This window comes from Pipistrellus kuhlii, unplaced genomic scaffold, assembly GCF_014108245.1.
Source record: "Pipistrellus kuhlii isolate mPipKuh1 unplaced genomic scaffold, mPipKuh1.p scaffold_m20_p_15, whole genome shotgun sequence".
Classification (NCBI taxonomy): Eukaryota; Metazoa; Chordata; class Mammalia; order Chiroptera; family Vespertilionidae; genus Pipistrellus; species Pipistrellus kuhlii.
In genome coordinates this window covers 8,471,047-8,489,259 of record NW_023425460.1, presented here as the reverse complement: position 1 = coordinate 8,489,259, position 18,213 = coordinate 8,471,047, and the positions used below count along the sequence as shown (strand labels likewise).

The following is an 18,213-nucleotide window of genomic DNA, read 5'->3' as shown; positions in this document are numbered from 1 at the left end:
CAGGAGAGTCGAAGTACAGAGCCAGATGAAAAAGCAAGAAAGTACTGTAAGGGCAACTTCTGCAAAAGATTCCTCAAGTTTAGGTACCTATTTGCCTTAAATAACCATCAATTGGTAGTAAGCTGTAATATAAATTCATCTACAATTGGGATTAGTGGTGAGTTTCCCCAAGCTCACAAGAAAAAAAAAATCAAAATGTCACTCATTTCTCCCTTAATGTCTCAATCCTCCACTTACCTTTAGTTGGACATGGTAAAAAGGCTCTTCCACACCCCTACCGTTCACTCCCTAATCCACCTTGGCTCTGGAAGAGTAATGGGAAGGTGGTGGAAGTAGCAAGTTGGTTCTGAAGAATTTAGCATTTAGGTTCTATGCCACCTCTAGAGACATAATCCCCGACCTCCAGGCCTGAAGTTCCTCATAATTGAAATCAACTGATTATTCAACCTTTATATTAACAGGTGGTGGCTACAGTCATTAAAACAAAGTTCTCTACAGAGATATAGGGAAACTATAGTTGACCAATCACTGTACTACATTTTAATTCCTATCCTCTAGAATCTTAACATTCCATTTCTTGCTTTTTCAGAAGATACTAAATCGAAGTGTATAGAAAATTGAAAATGAAATATAGCCAGAGGGATTCCATCTCAACTTTAATGTACTTACTACCCTACAGACAAAGGGAGGTAAAGAGGCAAGGGAGGGAGATGAGAGGCTCCTCTTTCAAAAGCAGCATAAACCTGAGATCCAATGCAATACAGCTGAGGATACACAGGGAGAAAAGACTGTCCTTAGAGACAGTTAAGGAATGAGGAATTTAAAACAATTCCTTGGTAAATAAAAGTCAACAATTGACTTAAATCAAAAGACTACAAGATTAGAGGAGAAAAGTGGCCCCACATTAGCCCAGGAAGCTTCTCTAAGTGTTGATAAAAAGAGGAAAGTGATCAACACAAAGCACCCAAAATAGTACTGACTCCTGTTTTTTATGCTGGTTTAGCACAATTTGTTCATATAGGAATTCTGAATAATGAGAATAATAAATTAATTTTATTTAAAAAATACACAGCAGAGATATAGGTTTCAGGGCCTATTTAAGGTAGGTAGAGAGCTGAGCTTTTTTGAACTGATCTGAAGGTTAATCTCACCTGGTACAAAGTGACATACTAAAGCAATGGAAGGAAAAAAGTGACAGATGTGGGGCAGTTAAGAAACGGAAGTAAAGCACATGAAAGTCATATGAGATTGGGAAATGGATCAGAGGACCAGAACGCAATCAGGTTCTATGTTGCTAGAACCTGTTTGGTAGATTGACTTCCCTAATTTCCCGGTGGGAAATCCTGAAGGTATGTTTCTGCCCAGCAAGTAGAATTCCTCGGTCAGTGTGGCTTGCACACTGCCCTTTCCTGCTGTTTCTGAACTGTGACTAGTTTTATTTACACCTTCTATAGATGTTCATGGGAAATATTTTTCACGAACAATATACTATCTCTAATCTATAAGCCTTAAATATTGTAGAAGGGCCCCAAATCAGTGCCTATCTCCAATCAAGAGGCCTGTTACCTCCTATTTTAACTAGCTCTCACCAAAATGGCTGAAGATAAAATATAACTTTGAGAATAAAGTGAAGACATGAAATTTATGAGCTTGAATATTTTTTTCTTCCCTCTCTCGCTGTCCCCATCACCAATAATCTAATGCTCACAACAATTACCCTGATTCTGCAGTTCATCCAAATCCATAAAGCGGCTGGGATGAGGGTTAAACCCTTTGGCTGCCTCTAATTCCTTCTCTTGTTTCTTTCGAAGTTCCTGTTCCTGGGCCCTCCTGGCCACCTCTTCCTGCAGTTCATCCAGCTCACTTTTGGCAGGTGTCTCCCCACCTGGAATGCAAGCAAAAGAGAAGGGAAGTTACCACATTTCCATAACCAAGACTAAGCCCCTGCAGCAGTTACAGCCACTGTACTGCTTTTCCCTTGGAACTTTTAGCTCCATGTGAAGTTCATGTTTTGAATACTGCTTTCCATATCAGATTCAGGGTGAGACCTGGGCTGTGAAAAATAATAATCCTAATATATAAAAACCCAGGGTCCGTAGCGACTGAAGGTTCGACTGACAGCAAGTCAGTCCTGCAGTCAGTGCTAGGTCGCTGTGGCAACCCACCACTGACTGCCTCTGCTGTGGGCTTGGCAACCCAATACTGATTGCCAGTTGGGCTGCAGCTCAGGCCCGGAGAGAGGCCTGGACAGAGAAGTAGGGTCTGATCTGTATCCTCCATGGCAGCTATTGATCAGCCCTTGCCTCTCTCTTTCTCTCAGGGCCTGGCAAACAGCAGTGCCTCTTTCTCTCCACGCCTCTGCAAGGGCTGCTGATCAGCCCTACTTCTCTGATCAGGCCGAGAGACACTGACTGGCATATAAACTGACCAATCAGAACCAAATTTGGGTAAACTGTGAGGAGCTAATGGCTGCCTAGGAGGTGGAGCTTTTGACACTGACTGGCATAGAAACTGACCAATCAGAACCTAATCTGGGTGAAGTGCAAAGGCAGAACCTAAGGTGAGGGCTGAGGAGGGGTTTTAAGGGCAACAGCTGTTTAGTGTAAAGTGTAAGAAAGCAGTTCAATTTTTTAATGACCAGTTTGGCAGAATAGTGCATATGGCTAGCTATCAGTCCAAATATAGGGATTATGTAATTTTGTCTGCCAAAAGCATCTTCTTCTATTGTAAAAGCCCCCCCCCTCCCCGCTGCCCCATTTAAGCAATCCTATTCTATATAATCTATCTATACTAATAAAAGGGTAATATGTTAATTAGACCAGGTCGACCAGCCATCTTCCAGATGCCCGACTTCCTTCCAGACAAACCCATGGTGGTGGAGGCCAAGGCAGGGAAGGGCAGTTGGGGGTGAGATCAGACTGGCAGGGGAGAGGGCAGTTGGGGGTGATCAGGCCAGAAGGGGAAGGCAGTTTGGGGTGATCAGGCAAGCAGAGACAGTTGGGGGCAAGATCAGGCCGGCAGGGGGGAGCAGTTAGGGGCAAGATCAGGACGGCAGGGAGGGCAGTTAGGGGCGATCAGGCGGGCAGGTAGGTGAACGGTTAGAAGCCAGCTGTCCCAGATTGTGAGAGGGATGTCGGACTGCCAGTTTAGAAGAGGGTACAGGCTGGGCTGAGGGACCCTCTCCCCCCTAGTGCACAAATTTCATGCACCAGGCCACTAGTCCTATATAATATGCAAATCGAATGAATGGCGGAACAACCAGTCACTATGATGTGCGCTCACCACCAGAGAGCAGACGCTGACCAGCAGGGAGCTGCCTCCTGCTGGTCGGTGTGTTCCCACAGGGGAAGTGCCGCTCAGCCAGAAGCCGGGTGAGGACAATAGTGCAGCAGTGGTGGTAAGAGCCTCTCCGCCTCTATGGCAGTCAGACATCCCCCAAAAGCTCCCAGACTGTGAAAGGGCACAGGCTGGGCTGAGGGAACCCCCTGCCCACCAGTGCATGAATGTCATGCATAGGGCCTCTAGTAATAATAATAAAAAAACAATTATTGAGTGTTTTATGACAACTAACATTTGTTGAGCATTTACTATAAAAGTGCACAGTTTTAAGCACTTTTACATATAGTATTCCATTTAATTCTCACAACAAACTATGAGGTAAATACTCTCACTGCCCACATTTTAGGAATGAAGACACTAAGTAAATAGAAACTAAGTTTTTAGTGTGCTGAAAAAGTATTGGCTATCTGAAGAAAAGAGAAGGGAAAATAGACTCATGCGTGATCACAGTTTCTTAAAGCAAAGTTAGTCAACACAAAATAAATTAAAATGTGGGAAATAAACCCAATGTATGACTTCATTAGAAACATGAATTTCTTCTATGGGCTTCTAATTATAATCTACTCCAGCCCAAGATTTCAGATATGTCACCAACCTATGGCACTCATATGTAAAAGAGTTCATGCCACTTCATTACTGCTGTATACCTCCCTTCTAGCTATCTCTAAGAACTTTAAGTGACTCTCAAGAAAATTGGTGGTCAGATTAGTGATGTTCCTGGTCTCATCTCTACAGGCTGACACATAGTATTCTGTCTTCCTCTCACTAGTAAGTTGGCCATATCTATATCCAGAAGGTCATTAAATCAGAAAATAGGTTTCTGCCCACATACTCTAAGAGAACAGAAAAAAGAGGTGGGAGAGATAAAACACATCTTTCAGATAAGGCTGATCTCTAAATTAGGAGCTCCCAGAACTCCTCAGCAGACCACATGATACTATATCCTCACCATCTTTACTCCGGCATTCCAAAGTCTCCATGTTGGAGAGACTGCCTAGTTATCACCTCAATTTTCAGCTCTACGTAAAGGATTCATTTTGACCCATTTGGACCGGGTCTCTACTTAAGTGGAATATGCACTAGAAATATATGTGTGTTGTGAGAGAAATGTAAAAAGGAGCTAAAACCTATGATTACCTCAAATCTCTGTCTGAAACTCTAATATTCCCTTATCTTCAAATTTTGACTTGTTAAAATGTCAGTTACTCTTAGAGAAAGCATATTTTAAACTATTTTAGTCACTTACATTTAATATGAAGGAGTCACATCATTCCTTGTTTTGGGAAAGAGGGAGTATGAGGAAACAAGGCAACTCAAGAAAGAAAAACCGAACACGGATACTGCACAGGGCATGGATGCAGGGGTAAGAGTAGGTTTGACCTACTTATTTCTCAGTTTTGACCACCGTCTATATGTCTCCCTGAATTATCTTAATTCATAGTACTAAACAATAAGAAATACATTTCCAGGAGGCTGCCTCTATACCAAGGAAAGCCCTAGGGCTTATTCTTCTGCGGAATGCAGATGCTACTGACACTATTCACCAAATTTTCGTTCCTTCTTGCTCCCACAAGGGGTCTTTCCAGGTTAGAAAGAAACAATCAGGCAAACTCTGATAAACCCAAAATAGATAATCCAAAGCAGCTCAAATGCCTTCACATTTATATTCTGATGGAATATTCAAAGTACAATTGTCCTCTAATTTCAAATGTTCTCAGGTAAGACTGTTTCCCAAACAAAATTGGCAGACAAATCAAGTTCTCCAAATCCACTGTCCTTTTGCTTACCTGATAGGGGCTGATTCCTTGTCCAGACACTCCTGGAGTCCGCCTCCAGGATGCTACTGCTGTGAGATTTTGGGATGTGACGCCAGGAAGGTGCTAACCCAGCTGCTCTCTTAGCACTTGGATCCCTTCAAAAGAGAAACGAGAGTCTAGCGAAAGCAGTAGAAGAGTGATAACTAGCAACATTCTTAGGACAAAATTCCCTCAAAAAGCCAACCAAGTATTGAATTAGTATAATTAAAGTATCTGCTAAACTATTTCTGAAAAAATGAAATACTCATTCCCCATCTTATTTCACCTCAATCACATTTTGTACATCCAGCATAAACCTTATTTAATGAATTAATAAACATATGCTCTAATATGGATTGCCTTCCTCTTTCTTATTCCTTTGTAACATATTCTCATGAGTAAAACTAAACAAGTAAAAATATAACTAGACCAACAACCTATACCATATATAAGAATAAACTCCGCTCAGCTTGTAACTTAGTGGTTGAGCATTGACCATATATAAGAATAAACTCCGCCCAGCTTGTAACTTAGTGGTTGAACATTGAGGAGATTGTTTATTTATATTATAAATAAACTCAGTCGGTGCATATGCTAAGATTGCGGACTTGATTGTGTGAAGCATGCAGGAAGTAACTGATCAATGATTCTCATCATTGATATTTCTATCTCTCTATCCCTCGTTCTTCCTCTTTAAAATTAATAAACATATATTTCAAAAAAATATATATATATATATTAAAAACACAGTGGTCCTAATGCCATAATGACCAAAGACTAGTCACCAGGAGGCTGATACTGGCACAAAAACAGGCATATAGATCAATGGAACAGAATAGAGAGCCTATAAATAAATCCATGCCTTTATGCTCAATTAATATTTGACAAAGGAGGCAAGAGCATACAATGGAGTAAAAACAGTCTCTTTAATAATGGTGCTGGGAAAAATTGAACAGGTATATGCAAAAAATGCAACTAGACCAACAACCTATACCATATATAAGAATAAACTCAAAATGATACAAGGCCTAGCCAGGACCGGTTTGGCTCAATGGATAGAGCGTCGGCTTGGGGACTGAAGGGTTCAATTCCGGTCAAGGGCATGTAACTTGGTTGCGGGCATATCCTCAGTAGGGGGTGTGCAAGAGGCAGCTGATCGATGACTCTCTCTCACTGATGTTTCTAACTATCTCTCTCCCTTCCTCTCTGTACAAAATCAATAAAATATATATATTTTTAAAAATGATACAAGACCTAAATGTAAGTCATGAAACCATAAAAATCTTAGAAGAAAACACAGGCAATAAAATCTCTCGGAGTAATATTTTTGCTGATATGTCTCCAAGAAAAAGGGAAACACAATAAAAAAAAATAAACAAATGGGACTACATTAGACTAAAAAGCTACTTCACAGCAAAGAAACCATCAACAAAACAAAAAGGGAACCCACCATATGAGAGAACATATTTGCCAGTGATCCATCAGATAAGGGCTTAATCTTCAAAATATATAAAGAACTTATATATCTCATCACACAATCCTACTAAAAAATGGGCAAAAGAAGACAAACAATCCTACTAAAAATGGGCAAAGGACCTGAATAGACACTTCTCCACAGAGATGGGCAATAGACATGAAAAAATGCTCATGGTAACTAATTATGAGAGAGATGCAAATAAAAACTATAATAAGACATCACCGCACACTGGTCAAAATGGCAACTATCAATAAATCAACAAACAAGTGCTGGTGAGGATGTGGAGAAAATGGAACCCTCCTGCATTGGTGGTGGGAATACAGACTGGTGCAGCCAGTATGGAAAACAGTATGGAGTTTCCTCAAAAAATTAAAAATGGAACTGCTTTTTGACCCAGCAATCCTACTTCTGGGTACCTATCCTAAGAATCCCAAAACACCAATCAGAAAGGATATATGCACCCCTATGTTCATAGAAGCATTATTTACAATAGCCACAATCTGGAAACAGCCCAAGTGCCGTGGCTGTAAAAAAGAAGGAACTTTACCCTTGAGACAGCATGGATGGACCTGGAGATTATTATGCTAAGCGAAATATGCCAATCAGAAAAAGACTAGTATCACATGATCTCACTTATATGTGGAATCTAAGGAACAAAATAAATTGACAAAATAGGACTAGAAGCTAATGAATAAATGGAACAGACTAACAGATCTCAGAGGGGAGGAGAGTGGGAAGTGTGGGAAGAGATCAACCCACATAGCCCATAGACACAGACAATAAAGTGGTGAAGACCTAGGCGGGGCGGGAGTAGGGTAAAGGGAGACAAAGTTGAGGGGGTAGGAAGGGAGAAATGGGGGACACCTGTAATAGAGTCAACAATAAAAATAAAGTAGTCTCTCCTCTCTCCTTTCTCAAATGCCATTGCTCTTTCGCCCAGCAGAGGGCGCTGTTGTCATAAAAGATTGATAGAGCACAATACTTTTGTTTGCCCACAAGATGGTAATAAAGTGCACCTCTCTGCTTGCCTGAGTTGATAAACCTCTTGGTGGCTCATACTGCTGCTAGGGACAAAGCCGCTATTCAAAGGCCACACAATACCTCCAGACACTGGAGCTCTCAGGCAGGGCTGCGTCCAGGCTGACAGGGCTGCTGCTGTTCCTCTCACTGCTCTCATAGCCAGATTCCATTCGCTGGATAAGGCGAGGGTGCTGCTCCAGCAGGTAAGAGCCTGCCCGTGCCGGGCCCCACGGCTTGTACTGGGGGCTTGGTCCACCAGTGTTAAGGCCGTAAGTAGGTGGCTTGCTTAGGTCATCTGATGTAAATTCTTTAGCTATTCCGAGCAAGGCACAAGTATGAAAAAGGAGGTAGAGTTAGCATCTGCTTCAAATTAAGATATGAGTAACACCTCCCTCCAGCTACTCATTTACTAAAATTATATCCCCAAAAGACCCAACAATGGGATGAAAATGGACCTTGTCAAGTCTACCAGAAAACCAGGTTTATAAAAGTCTATAATAATAAAAGCATAATATGCTAATTAGACCGGACGTCCTTCCAGAGGTCCTTCCATCCTTCTGGATGAAGCCGGGGCTGTTAGGGAAGCCGGGGTCCTGGGTGCCTGCCAGCAGCCGGAGGGAAGCCCGGTCCCGAGTGTCAGAGGGAAGCTGGTGCTGGCAGCCGGGGGAAGGAAGGCCTACTCTTGCACGGATTTCATGCATCGGGCCACTAGTACATAGATAAACTTTATTCAAAAGCCCAATTCTTCCCTAATTATCTCCTCACCTGAATCTTCAGAAAATGGACTGAGCTGAGTATAACCACAGTGCTTCCTTTTGTCTTTACTAAAGATACTGTCAATATTCAGAGACTCTCGTTTGGGTCTCCATGTTGGACGATACTTGCTAGAAGAACTGGATTTTGACTCACTGCTAGTACTCTCTACTTCCCAGTCATGAGAGTTTAAAAGCAGGTTCTTGGGAGGTTTTTTGTCCATCTGGTCTCCTCCTTTCCCCCCACAGGGAGACCCTAGGATGGTTTGAGAAGCCAGGGATGGTCTGTTATGGATCATATTGCTGACTGTCTCTTTAAAATCCCTTAGTCTGTTGGTGCTGCTGGATGGTTTAGAGGCATTCCTAGGAGCCTGCTTCTCTTTCAGGGTTTCTCCTAAAAACACAAAGAACGAAACAAATATAAATGTTTAAAGTGCTCATGGCTACCCACATCCCCAAGTTAAGAAAGCAAGGAAAGCCCTTTGAGCAGAAGAGCAGCCATGGCTGGAGCGTGCCGAGTGTGGACTTAGGAGAGAAGCAGTGCAGAGTGGCTTGCCTTCGCTGTGGTACCCTGAGGCCTGTGGCTCATCGCCTTTCCTCCTCGGCCGGCCAGAGCTCCTCTTGTGCTCTATCAGCGACCCTTTCTTGGATGTGAGTTTCTGATTACATTCACTATCAGTCAGGTGCCCTGGAAGAAGAAAATGAGGGTAAGCTGGTATCTGAGACTGACCTCCATCCTCCTGAGAAACTAGTCTCCCTTTGGGATTCATGGCAGTGGCACAAATTTAGTGTATCCATGGGTTGAAAGCTGCAAGGGCCATGGCTACCTGATTCAAGTGTAGCAGGAATCTCTCAACAGATAAATTTACAAGTTTCCTGAGCAATTGCCAGTCTCAATCCCAATCATAAATGTTCCCAGTAACCTGAGGGAACTATTACTTGGTACTTATTAAAAGGTGAAAGTTTTAAAGATTGCATAAAAATGTCAAGTACTGATATAGTATTTTCACTCACATAAATAGAACACAGAGCTTTCCTTTTACTTATTTAGCAACACATATCAACTAAAGTCTAATTTTTATTATAACTGGTATTATCCCAGGTGTTCCAGTCTCTGCTCATAAGAGCTCTGACTGTGTATGGCTTTAAGATCCAGTTCCAAGACTTCCTTAAATGTGAGTCATTTTAAAGAACATTTGAACTTTGAATAATTCTCATTCTCAACCCCAACCATGCTTCACCAAAACCCAGAGATTAGCTCAGTAGATAGAGCATCAGTCTGCAGACTGAGGGGTCCCAGGTTCAATTCCGGTCAAGGGCATGTTCATTGCTTGCAGGCACATCCCCAGTGGGGGTGTGCAGGAGGCAGTTGGTCGATGTTTCTATCTCTCTATCCCTCTCCCTTCCTCTCTGTAAAAAAATCAATAAAATATATATTTTTTAAAAACACAGAGATTATACTTCATAGTTCCTCAATACCAACTGCTGGAAAACCCAGGAGATCTGGGCTTTTTATGTAACTTGCCTTACTTCATGCCCAGTGTATGTGAATGTATGAGGGCGATTTGACAATAGCAAAGGTTAGATTCTGAAGGATATAATCATATAAGCTGCTGTAGGCCAGATGTGAATTAAGCAACTGAACTTAATCAGAAGGCAGACTTAAAATAATTACTTATTCAGGTATCAGCAATATAATGATATGACTATATTTTCCAATGAAATCTTTTATTGCTTTTATCTGATCCCTTGCTACCTCTGGACCCATAAGAAGGACTTAAGAAATAAGGAAATCAATTGGAGCTCCTAGAACTACAAATACTAAACCATTGGGGATATGTTAGCCTACTCTCAGCCATTCACAAACCTTAACATAAACCTGATTCTCCTGGAAAATATGCTTTATTTATCCTGTGACTTAACTCCTCCATGGTTCACAGTTTCAGAAATATGGTTTTAAAAATATCATATTGCCCTGGCTGGATGGCTCAGTTGGTTAGAGTGTCATTCCATGCACCAAAAGGGTACAGGTTCAAATCCTGGTCAGGGCACATACCTACATTGCAGTTCAATCCCAGTCTGGGTGCATACAGGAGGAAATCAATTGATGTCTCTCTCTCTCTCTCTTCCTCTTTCTCTAAAAATCAATAAACAAATTCTTGGGTGAAGGTTTAAAAAAAAAAAAAAGGAAAATATATCACACTTTGAAATAGTCATTTGTGCAATAGTCATTGAAAATAATTCAACATGAATCTGAACAAACCTACTTACACAACACACAGAGCACAGAGAAACATGTTAAAGTTTACCATAGGAACATACAACCAAATTTAGAATGTGCATAATCTATAGGACAAACTGCCTACTTCTTCAACAATAAATTACAAGAAAAAAAAACAGGAGAAACCTACAGAATAAAAGAAATTCAAAAGACTTGTCAACTCATTGCAATGTATAGATCTTATTTCAATTCTGAGTAAAGCAAACAAATAAACCATTAAAAAGTTATAATATTTAAAAGATAATTTGATATTTAAACACTTATTATTAGGGTTTAAAGGAATCGTTAATATTTTTAACTGAGCTAATGATATGTTTAAAAATGGTTTCTTATATTTTAGAGATATATACTAAAATATTTCCGGAAAAGGTGACCTGTCTGGGAGTGAGGGAAGTGGGTAGAGGTACAGATAAAACTGGATTGTCCATAAGTTATAATTATTGAAAATAGGTGATGGGTATGTGGAGGAGCAGTATGCTATCTGGTTTACTTTTGAATATATTTGAAATTCTTTTTTTTTCTTCTTTTTTTTTTAGGCCATGCACAGAATATAAACCACCAAACTGAAGCCTTGAGCTCACTAATCCCCAAGTTTCTAAAAGTATGGGCATTGTTTTAAGCCTTGGGTGATTACTTTTTCATCTCAGCAATCAGTTATTCACTGTTCTTCCTTTTATGCCCTTTATTGATTTTTTCCCACTGATACTGGCACACTCTCCATAAATAAACAAAAAAATTTAAAAATGTTCTATGCATGGAACTCACAATAACAAACAAGTTTTCATTCTTTTGCGTATCTGTTCTTCAGGAAGCCTAGCAAGTGATAAGCAGGTACCCCCTGTCTAAAACATGCCCCTCCGCTCAAAGCCTTAACTTGGGATAAAGCCTGGCATAAGAACCTTATGAGGTACAAGACCACAATAATTTAATGGAGCATTATTTGAGGAGTAGGGATTAAGAGCACAGGAGGAGAGCTGAAACCGGTTTGGCTCAGTGGATAGAGTGTCGCCTTGTGGACTGAAAGGTCCCAGGTTCGATCCCGGGCAAGGGCATGTACATGGGTTGTGGCACATCCCCAGTAGGGGGTGTGCAGGAGGCAGCTGAGTCAATGTTTCTCTCTCATTGATGTTTCTAACTCTCTATCCCTCTCTCTTCCTCTCTGTGAAAAATCAATAAAATATATTCAGAAAGAGCATAGCAGGAGAAAAGCATATTTCAGAATAAACAATCACATCAATAATCATATTACAATGGTCCTTACTGATACGCTGCTGTTGACAGAAATATTACATATGCAATGGAACATCATCGTTTATTCAGAACTGTGTTGCTTCTTTTTGCTTCTTTGGATCCCACTTAATTACCCATGTTCTGTGCCTTCCTCCCTTTGCATGACAAATATTTCTGACTTGCCCCAGTTTCTTTTTCTTGGACACCCTCTATGCAGGAAAAACAGGACCCACTGCATCAGTCCCTACCTGTGTCCCGACTGCTCTGAGACGTGGAATCATTCTCCACATTATAGATGACTGTCCCCTGAGACTCAGAAGAGAAGTGACTGACCACAGACTGGTGGTGGGAGTATTTGTAGGGATAGCTCTCCGTTGAGGAATCTGTTCGGGTGTCACTTGAGATGGAGGGCTCCCTCCCTGAGAGAAGGAGGAGACACATAGGCAAAAGTGAGGAAAGAGAGAAGGACAGTGGTAGAGAGGGGGCAAAGAGCTGGATGGCAACAAAGATCCATAAGGCAAGAAAGTCCTAGATAGAACATGAAAAGGATATACCAGAGCCATTCTTCCCAACACCCAACTTCCAGATAACACAGACACACAAACAATTCTCCCCACTCCTGCCCCTACCTTGCTGAAGCCCTCACTTTGCCTGCCACTGTGAAAAACTTTGGGGCTTTTAGAAAACCTATGGGGGGAAAAGTGGGAGAAAGGAAAAAGTTGTGAAAAATAAACTCTACTTAGATAAAGTGTCCCAGGCTGACCTGGCATATATCACTACTATCCCCTAAGTCTTTTCCTCTACTGCCAGAAATGTCACTTAAAATTTTTTAATTGATATTAAAAGCATTTTTAATATCTTTGAGAAGTTAACAAGGCTGTTATTTATACTTTAGTGTGAATTAGACTACTTCCTCTAAACACCTAGCTAAGATAAGTAGTGGAAATCGGCGTTTGATTGAAGAGAGAAGTGGAGCAGGTTTGGGTAAGGTTACAAAGGTGGGAAGAACACCAGTTACCAACCAGAATGGAGATACAAAAGGGAAGGAAAAAGAATCCAAAGACAAATGTCTTCTCTTTCAGAATTATACCCAGCTCTAAAAATAAAAATGAAAAAGAACATTTCTTTTTCCTCCTTTTAAGAAATCAAGCAAAAACCATTAGGGCTATATTTCTAATGTATTATGAGCCTCTGTGGGCTAACCTGAGACTAACCATCAAGTGGCAAATTGTTTCTACAGGAAAACATAATTTGGGTTCCAAACAATTGAATTCGAAGTAAATAACTGATTCATAAGCTGAAAAAATATCACTACAGCACTTGGCACTTTAAAACAAAAATCTCTCATCCCTAACAATATGACTGCCTTTGTAGAAACATCTTTTCTCTTGGTCTTAACTCACTTAAGTTACTGTTGAATTGCTAGTAAGAATGAGTCATCTTTACCAATATTATAAGGCTAACTGCTGAGGTTTCCCTCACAAATTTATCAGTCTTAATCAACAAAATTTCCTTTGGCCTTGTGAACTGGGGCTGCATTGCATACAGGCAATGAATGCATTCTTGGAGGCTGAAGGAAACAAAGCCTGGAGCAAGTTGGGCTTCAGCACAAGTTGGCATTTCCTCTTTTCTCTAATGGGTCCTCTTCTCCAAGCTGGTTATGTGCTAGGCTCATGATCAAGAGTCCCAAATATGCAATGATCACACTGGAGAGAGAAAGGGGAGGTAAGAGCTAGGCTTCTCACCTGAATCTTCACTGTCGTAGCACATCCTGCCGTATGACTGGAATTCAACTTGGGGAGGCAGGTCCTGGGTGGACACTGGGGTACCCTGCGGGTCTGCATAAAGCAGCAGCAAAGGCTGGTAATGCCCCTTGATGCATTTGGTCACCACATCCTTCCATTTGGGCCCAATCTGAGCCAAAACAATTAGAAGAACATAACAATTATATTTCATACCAACAATGCAAAACATAACTTCATGTTCTGTTTTTCTAAAGAAAATAAAAGATGAAAAGACAAGAATCAGGCCCTAGCTGGTTTGGTTCAGTGGATAGAGCATCGGCCTGTGGACTGAAGGGTCCCAGGTTTGATTCCAGTCAAGTGCATATGCCTGGGTTGTGGCTCGATCCCCAGCAGGGGGTGTGCAGGAGGTAGCAAATCAATGATTCTCTCATTATTGATGTTTATTTCTCCCTCTCCCTCCCTATCTGAAATCAATTTTTTTTAAAATCAATATATTTTTTAAAAGAATCGGGTAAAGAGACACAATAGAGATCTTATAGCTACACTTAATGATTTTTTTTTGTTAAATCCTTTTAGAAAGCATTAAAACAGGAATGATGAATAAAATTACCTTTATTCCCATGAAACATCAATTCAGTTGTGAAATATGAATAGCAGTTCTCAAAGGTGAATATGCTATGTGAGGGGACATCAGCTGCCTTGCTGATCTTTTCCTTTTCACAGGCATCAAGTCAAAGCCCTTTTTTGAAATTTGCTTTTCTAGGATTTCTCTTAAGTATTAAAATCACTTTTAGGAAGCTGAAGAACAGACTGTCTTAGAATCAATGACATTCTGTGTCAGAGTTCACACATGGCAGGGCGTAAAACATCAAACTGCTTAGAATAGACATCCCTCTCTTTCCCTCCCTCCCTCTCAAAAATCAATAAAATAAATAAAACTTAAAGCTCAAAGAATTTATATGCTGCCTGAAATGACAACAGCAAAAAAGAGATGAAGAGAATTTGACAAAAACTATTATTTGTGGAAGATGCTGCTTAAGGTCCATGGATCGGTGTAGAATGTCTAAATAGTCTCCTAGCTGCTGACCTAATCACAAGTGTATAACTCATACAAATCACCTAAACTACTTCATTCAGACTCTGTGGTTTAGAGAGTACCAAGTTTCCAGCTTTAAATATCATCATAGCCCCATTTTCTCTATGCTATCTCAAAATCATGTTAATTGGTGATAGGGTACTTGAGGGAGTTAACAATCAGAGACTATTTTATAGTAGCCTGAGACAAAGTATTACCTACTAATAATGCCAAGATTTGGAATTCTGAACTTACTGCTGTCCTTATAACCCAATCTGACTTATTAGACTGTTGTCACTCAAATCAATTAATGAATACATTTTAAAAAATAATTTGTCAATGTAAATGTTAACTGTGCTGAATGCCAAGTGAAGGCATTTAGAGATAATAAGAGAAGATAGATTCATCCTGTCCTTGAGGAACTTGACGTTTTGGGGGTAATACAGGACTAATACTCTCATAAATCCAATAGATAAGTGATAGACATTAAAATTATGAAAATAAAACATTGAAGATAAATAATTATCCTTAGTTTTTTGTTGCAGTCGCCAAAAACTTTAAGCAGGGCTTGAATATTCCTACCTCCTTGACATGAGCATCATCAAAATACATCCATTTGCGGATCTTTGTTTGGAAAAAGAATGTAGAATAATGTTTGCCGTAGTAGCAGATCATCCCTACTAAGTACAGTTCAGACTTCTTGGCCCGGTCATCTGTCACTCTGAAAAATAGCTGCAGGGAAAGAGGAGAAAGGAAAGAGCAGTGACAAAACCCTCTCACGTCATGTGCCAGCAGACTGACTCCATTATTTCTTAAGGTAATGATTTGCTTCTCTGCCCTGTATAAGATTTTTTTTGATAATCCATATTAGTCATCAAAAATTAGCCCAAAAAAGCAAAATGTAGAGAAAAGCAAAATAGTGGCCAGTAACTGGTAAGGTAGTGATGTTTCCACATAACTTCCAATATTTTCTTGATGGGGCAGATCACAAGAGGAGTCAGAAAAAGTTGACAAACCAAACCAAATCAAAACAAAAACATTCTCAAGTTTCAAAAGTTATTCATCAGCTGGCACCACAAATATAAATTTCCTGTTGAGTCCCTAAGTAGGGGTTAAGAAAGCCCTTAGAAGAAGCAATACCAGAATTTCAATTCCTACATGTCCAACACTGTCCTAGGTGCAAAGGGACATACAAAAAAAAAAGAAGAAAATTATTCTCGCATCAGGAACTTATATGATTGGGAAAACAATCATAAAAATAAAACTAGAACTGCAGAATATACTGTAGGCTACAGAATTTTAGAAAAAGGAGATTTTGTTATATATAGCTTATTCATATCAGAGATTTCTTGGGCAAAAGACCTAAAATAAGATCCCAAAGAATTCACTTTTTCTCAGTAGTGGTTTAATAAAACTAAAACACAACAACAAGGGATCTCCTTAGTCATAATACTATCCCAGAGCAAAATCAAGAATGAAAACCACAGCATTTCTGGTTCTTCTTTTGAAGAACCTACACTGATGAGATTGAGTTTTTAGGTCTGAAGTCTGTTTCCCTATGTACTTCCCTAAATAGACCCATGGAAAACCTCTAACCCACCAAATTCTCTGACAATCTACTTCATTATCTTAACAGATACTGGTTCCTCACTGTGAATTCCGTACTGTAGGATTCAAGCCACCAACTTTCACCTCTGTCACCTTCCAAAGCAGCTCTAGTCAGGATTACTGCTCACTTTTTTGACCTTACCACCTCCCATGGTTGAATACAAGTCCCTGTTCTACACTGGTATAAACTAATAGTGAGTAGAGTACACAATAACTTTATAAAGTGCATGATTTTTACCAGTACCTAAGTTTGGCTTATCTTGGTCAGTACCTAAGCTTGGTCATCCCACTTTTTATAAAAATCCTTTGCTGCCTATCCAAAGAAGGTTAAGTGAGCATTGAAATGCATGTACATATACTGTAGTGCCCCTTATCTACAGGGGATAATATTATAAGACTCCCCTGGCAGATGTCTGAAACTGCAGATAGTACTAAACCCTGTATATACTGTGTTTTTTCCTATACAGTGTAATTCATAACTTAGGAACAGAGGAGATGAACAGTAATAACTAATAATAAAGTAGGACAATTATAACAATATACTGCAATAAAATTATATGAATGTGGTCTTTCCCTCTCTCAAAATCTTCTACTGCACTCACCCTTCTTGTAATGATGTAAGATGATACAATACCTACTTAATGAGAAGAAGTGAAATGAATGGCATAGGTAGATATTGTGATGTGACATGGGGCTACTTTAAGGATTACTTGAATACAAACACTACTGCACTGTATATGTATATGTACCAGTATATGTATATGTATCAGTATATGTGTATGTGTATGTGTATGTGTATGTATATGTACCAGTATATGTATATGTATCAGTATATGTGTATGTGTATGTGTATGTACCAGTATATGTATATGTGTATGTGTATGTGTATGTGTATATACAGATATATAAAAGTGTGGATACCCTGGACAAAGGGATTATTCAACTCTCAGGGAGCAGGAAGTGAAAACAGGGTGAGATTTCACCACATAACTCAGAACTACATGTAACTTAAAATTAACAAATTGTTTACTTCTGGAATTTTCCACTTAATATTTTCAAGACTATGGTTGACTGTGGGTAAGTGAAACCATGGATAAGGGGGGATTACTGTTCACAGTATGATTGTCCAGAACTCTGTAATGTTTGTCATTTAGGATATACCTTTGTGTTCAGTGTTCACACCCTTGAGCAAGAATAAGATGCAATAACTCTAACAGTTAAACTAATACTCACATCTCCCAACTTAAGGCAGGTACCCAGGCTATGAATGACATCCTCTGCCAAATCTGAATGGTCTGAGTCCCATACCAGTCCAATTGTGATAATCTGTGGAGCATTCATCAGCACACGGCGAATCCTAATCCTCTCTCCACAGTTGCTCTGAAATACACATAAAAGGCTAGTTTGATGTGATTCCCACTGGCTCTGCATCAATTCCACTAATCGCAGGGTTCCCCTCTCAACCCAAACCCCACCACTGACTTACTCACCGGACAGTTCCGGAGATCCCCCATGGTGCTGGCATTCTGCAGCAACTCACCAAACATGCTTGGGGAGGGTTTTTCTCGTTTTTCCAGCATACAAATAGCCTGATTGCTTCAAGATGGGGAATAAAAGGGTGAGGATGGTGAGAGTTACAACTAAATAAATAAATCATTCATGCAAACGCCTAACTCATATGTTTGACTTTCTTCCTCTGCCCACTACACTGAAGCCCCTTGTCCTGACCAGTCTCAGTGTCTCACACACACAGCCTCTGCCTGTCCCTGATCCAAAGCTCACAGAATCCCATTCCTCCTCCTACTTTGCTGGCCAGAACTGAGCCTAGGAAAAAAGGAGGCATAGAAAATTAGGATAACAAATGTTACTTTAAAATTATAGTTCTGAGTT

General features: G+C 40.2%; 1 protein-coding gene across 23 annotated transcripts in view; it reads right to left on the bottom strand.

Annotated features, from left to right (window-relative positions):
* Window positions 1-18,213, bottom strand: part of USP54 (ubiquitin specific peptidase 54) — a 110,601-nt gene that overhangs the window by 20,531 nt on the left and 71,857 nt on the right. For 19 of the 23 annotated variants that reach the window (XR_006741663.1, XM_036437693.2, XM_045581716.1 and 16 more), the window contains 10 exons: window positions 17,814-17,919; window positions 17,557-17,703; window positions 15,298-15,447; window positions 13,641-13,809; window positions 12,144-12,314; window positions 8,941-9,072; window positions 8,398-8,778; window positions 7,714-7,945; window positions 5,127-5,251; window positions 1,718-1,885 (listed from right to left, as the gene is read on the bottom strand). Coding sequence is in view for 22 of the 23 variants with exons in the window: in XM_036437693.2 (XP_036293586.1) it covers window positions 1,718-1,885; window positions 5,127-5,251; window positions 7,714-7,945; window positions 8,398-8,778; window positions 8,941-9,072; window positions 12,144-12,314; window positions 13,641-13,809; window positions 15,298-15,447; window positions 17,557-17,703; window positions 17,814-17,919 (1,781 nt within the window). In the remaining variant the exon portion in view is untranslated. The remainder of the gene's footprint in view (window positions 1-1,717; window positions 1,886-5,126; window positions 5,252-7,713; window positions 7,946-8,397; window positions 8,779-8,940; window positions 9,073-12,143; window positions 12,315-13,640; window positions 13,810-15,297; window positions 15,448-17,556; window positions 17,704-17,813; window positions 17,920-18,213) is intronic. The other 4 variants (XM_045581721.1, XM_045581725.1, XM_045581722.1 and 1 more) reach the window with 2 other exon arrangements.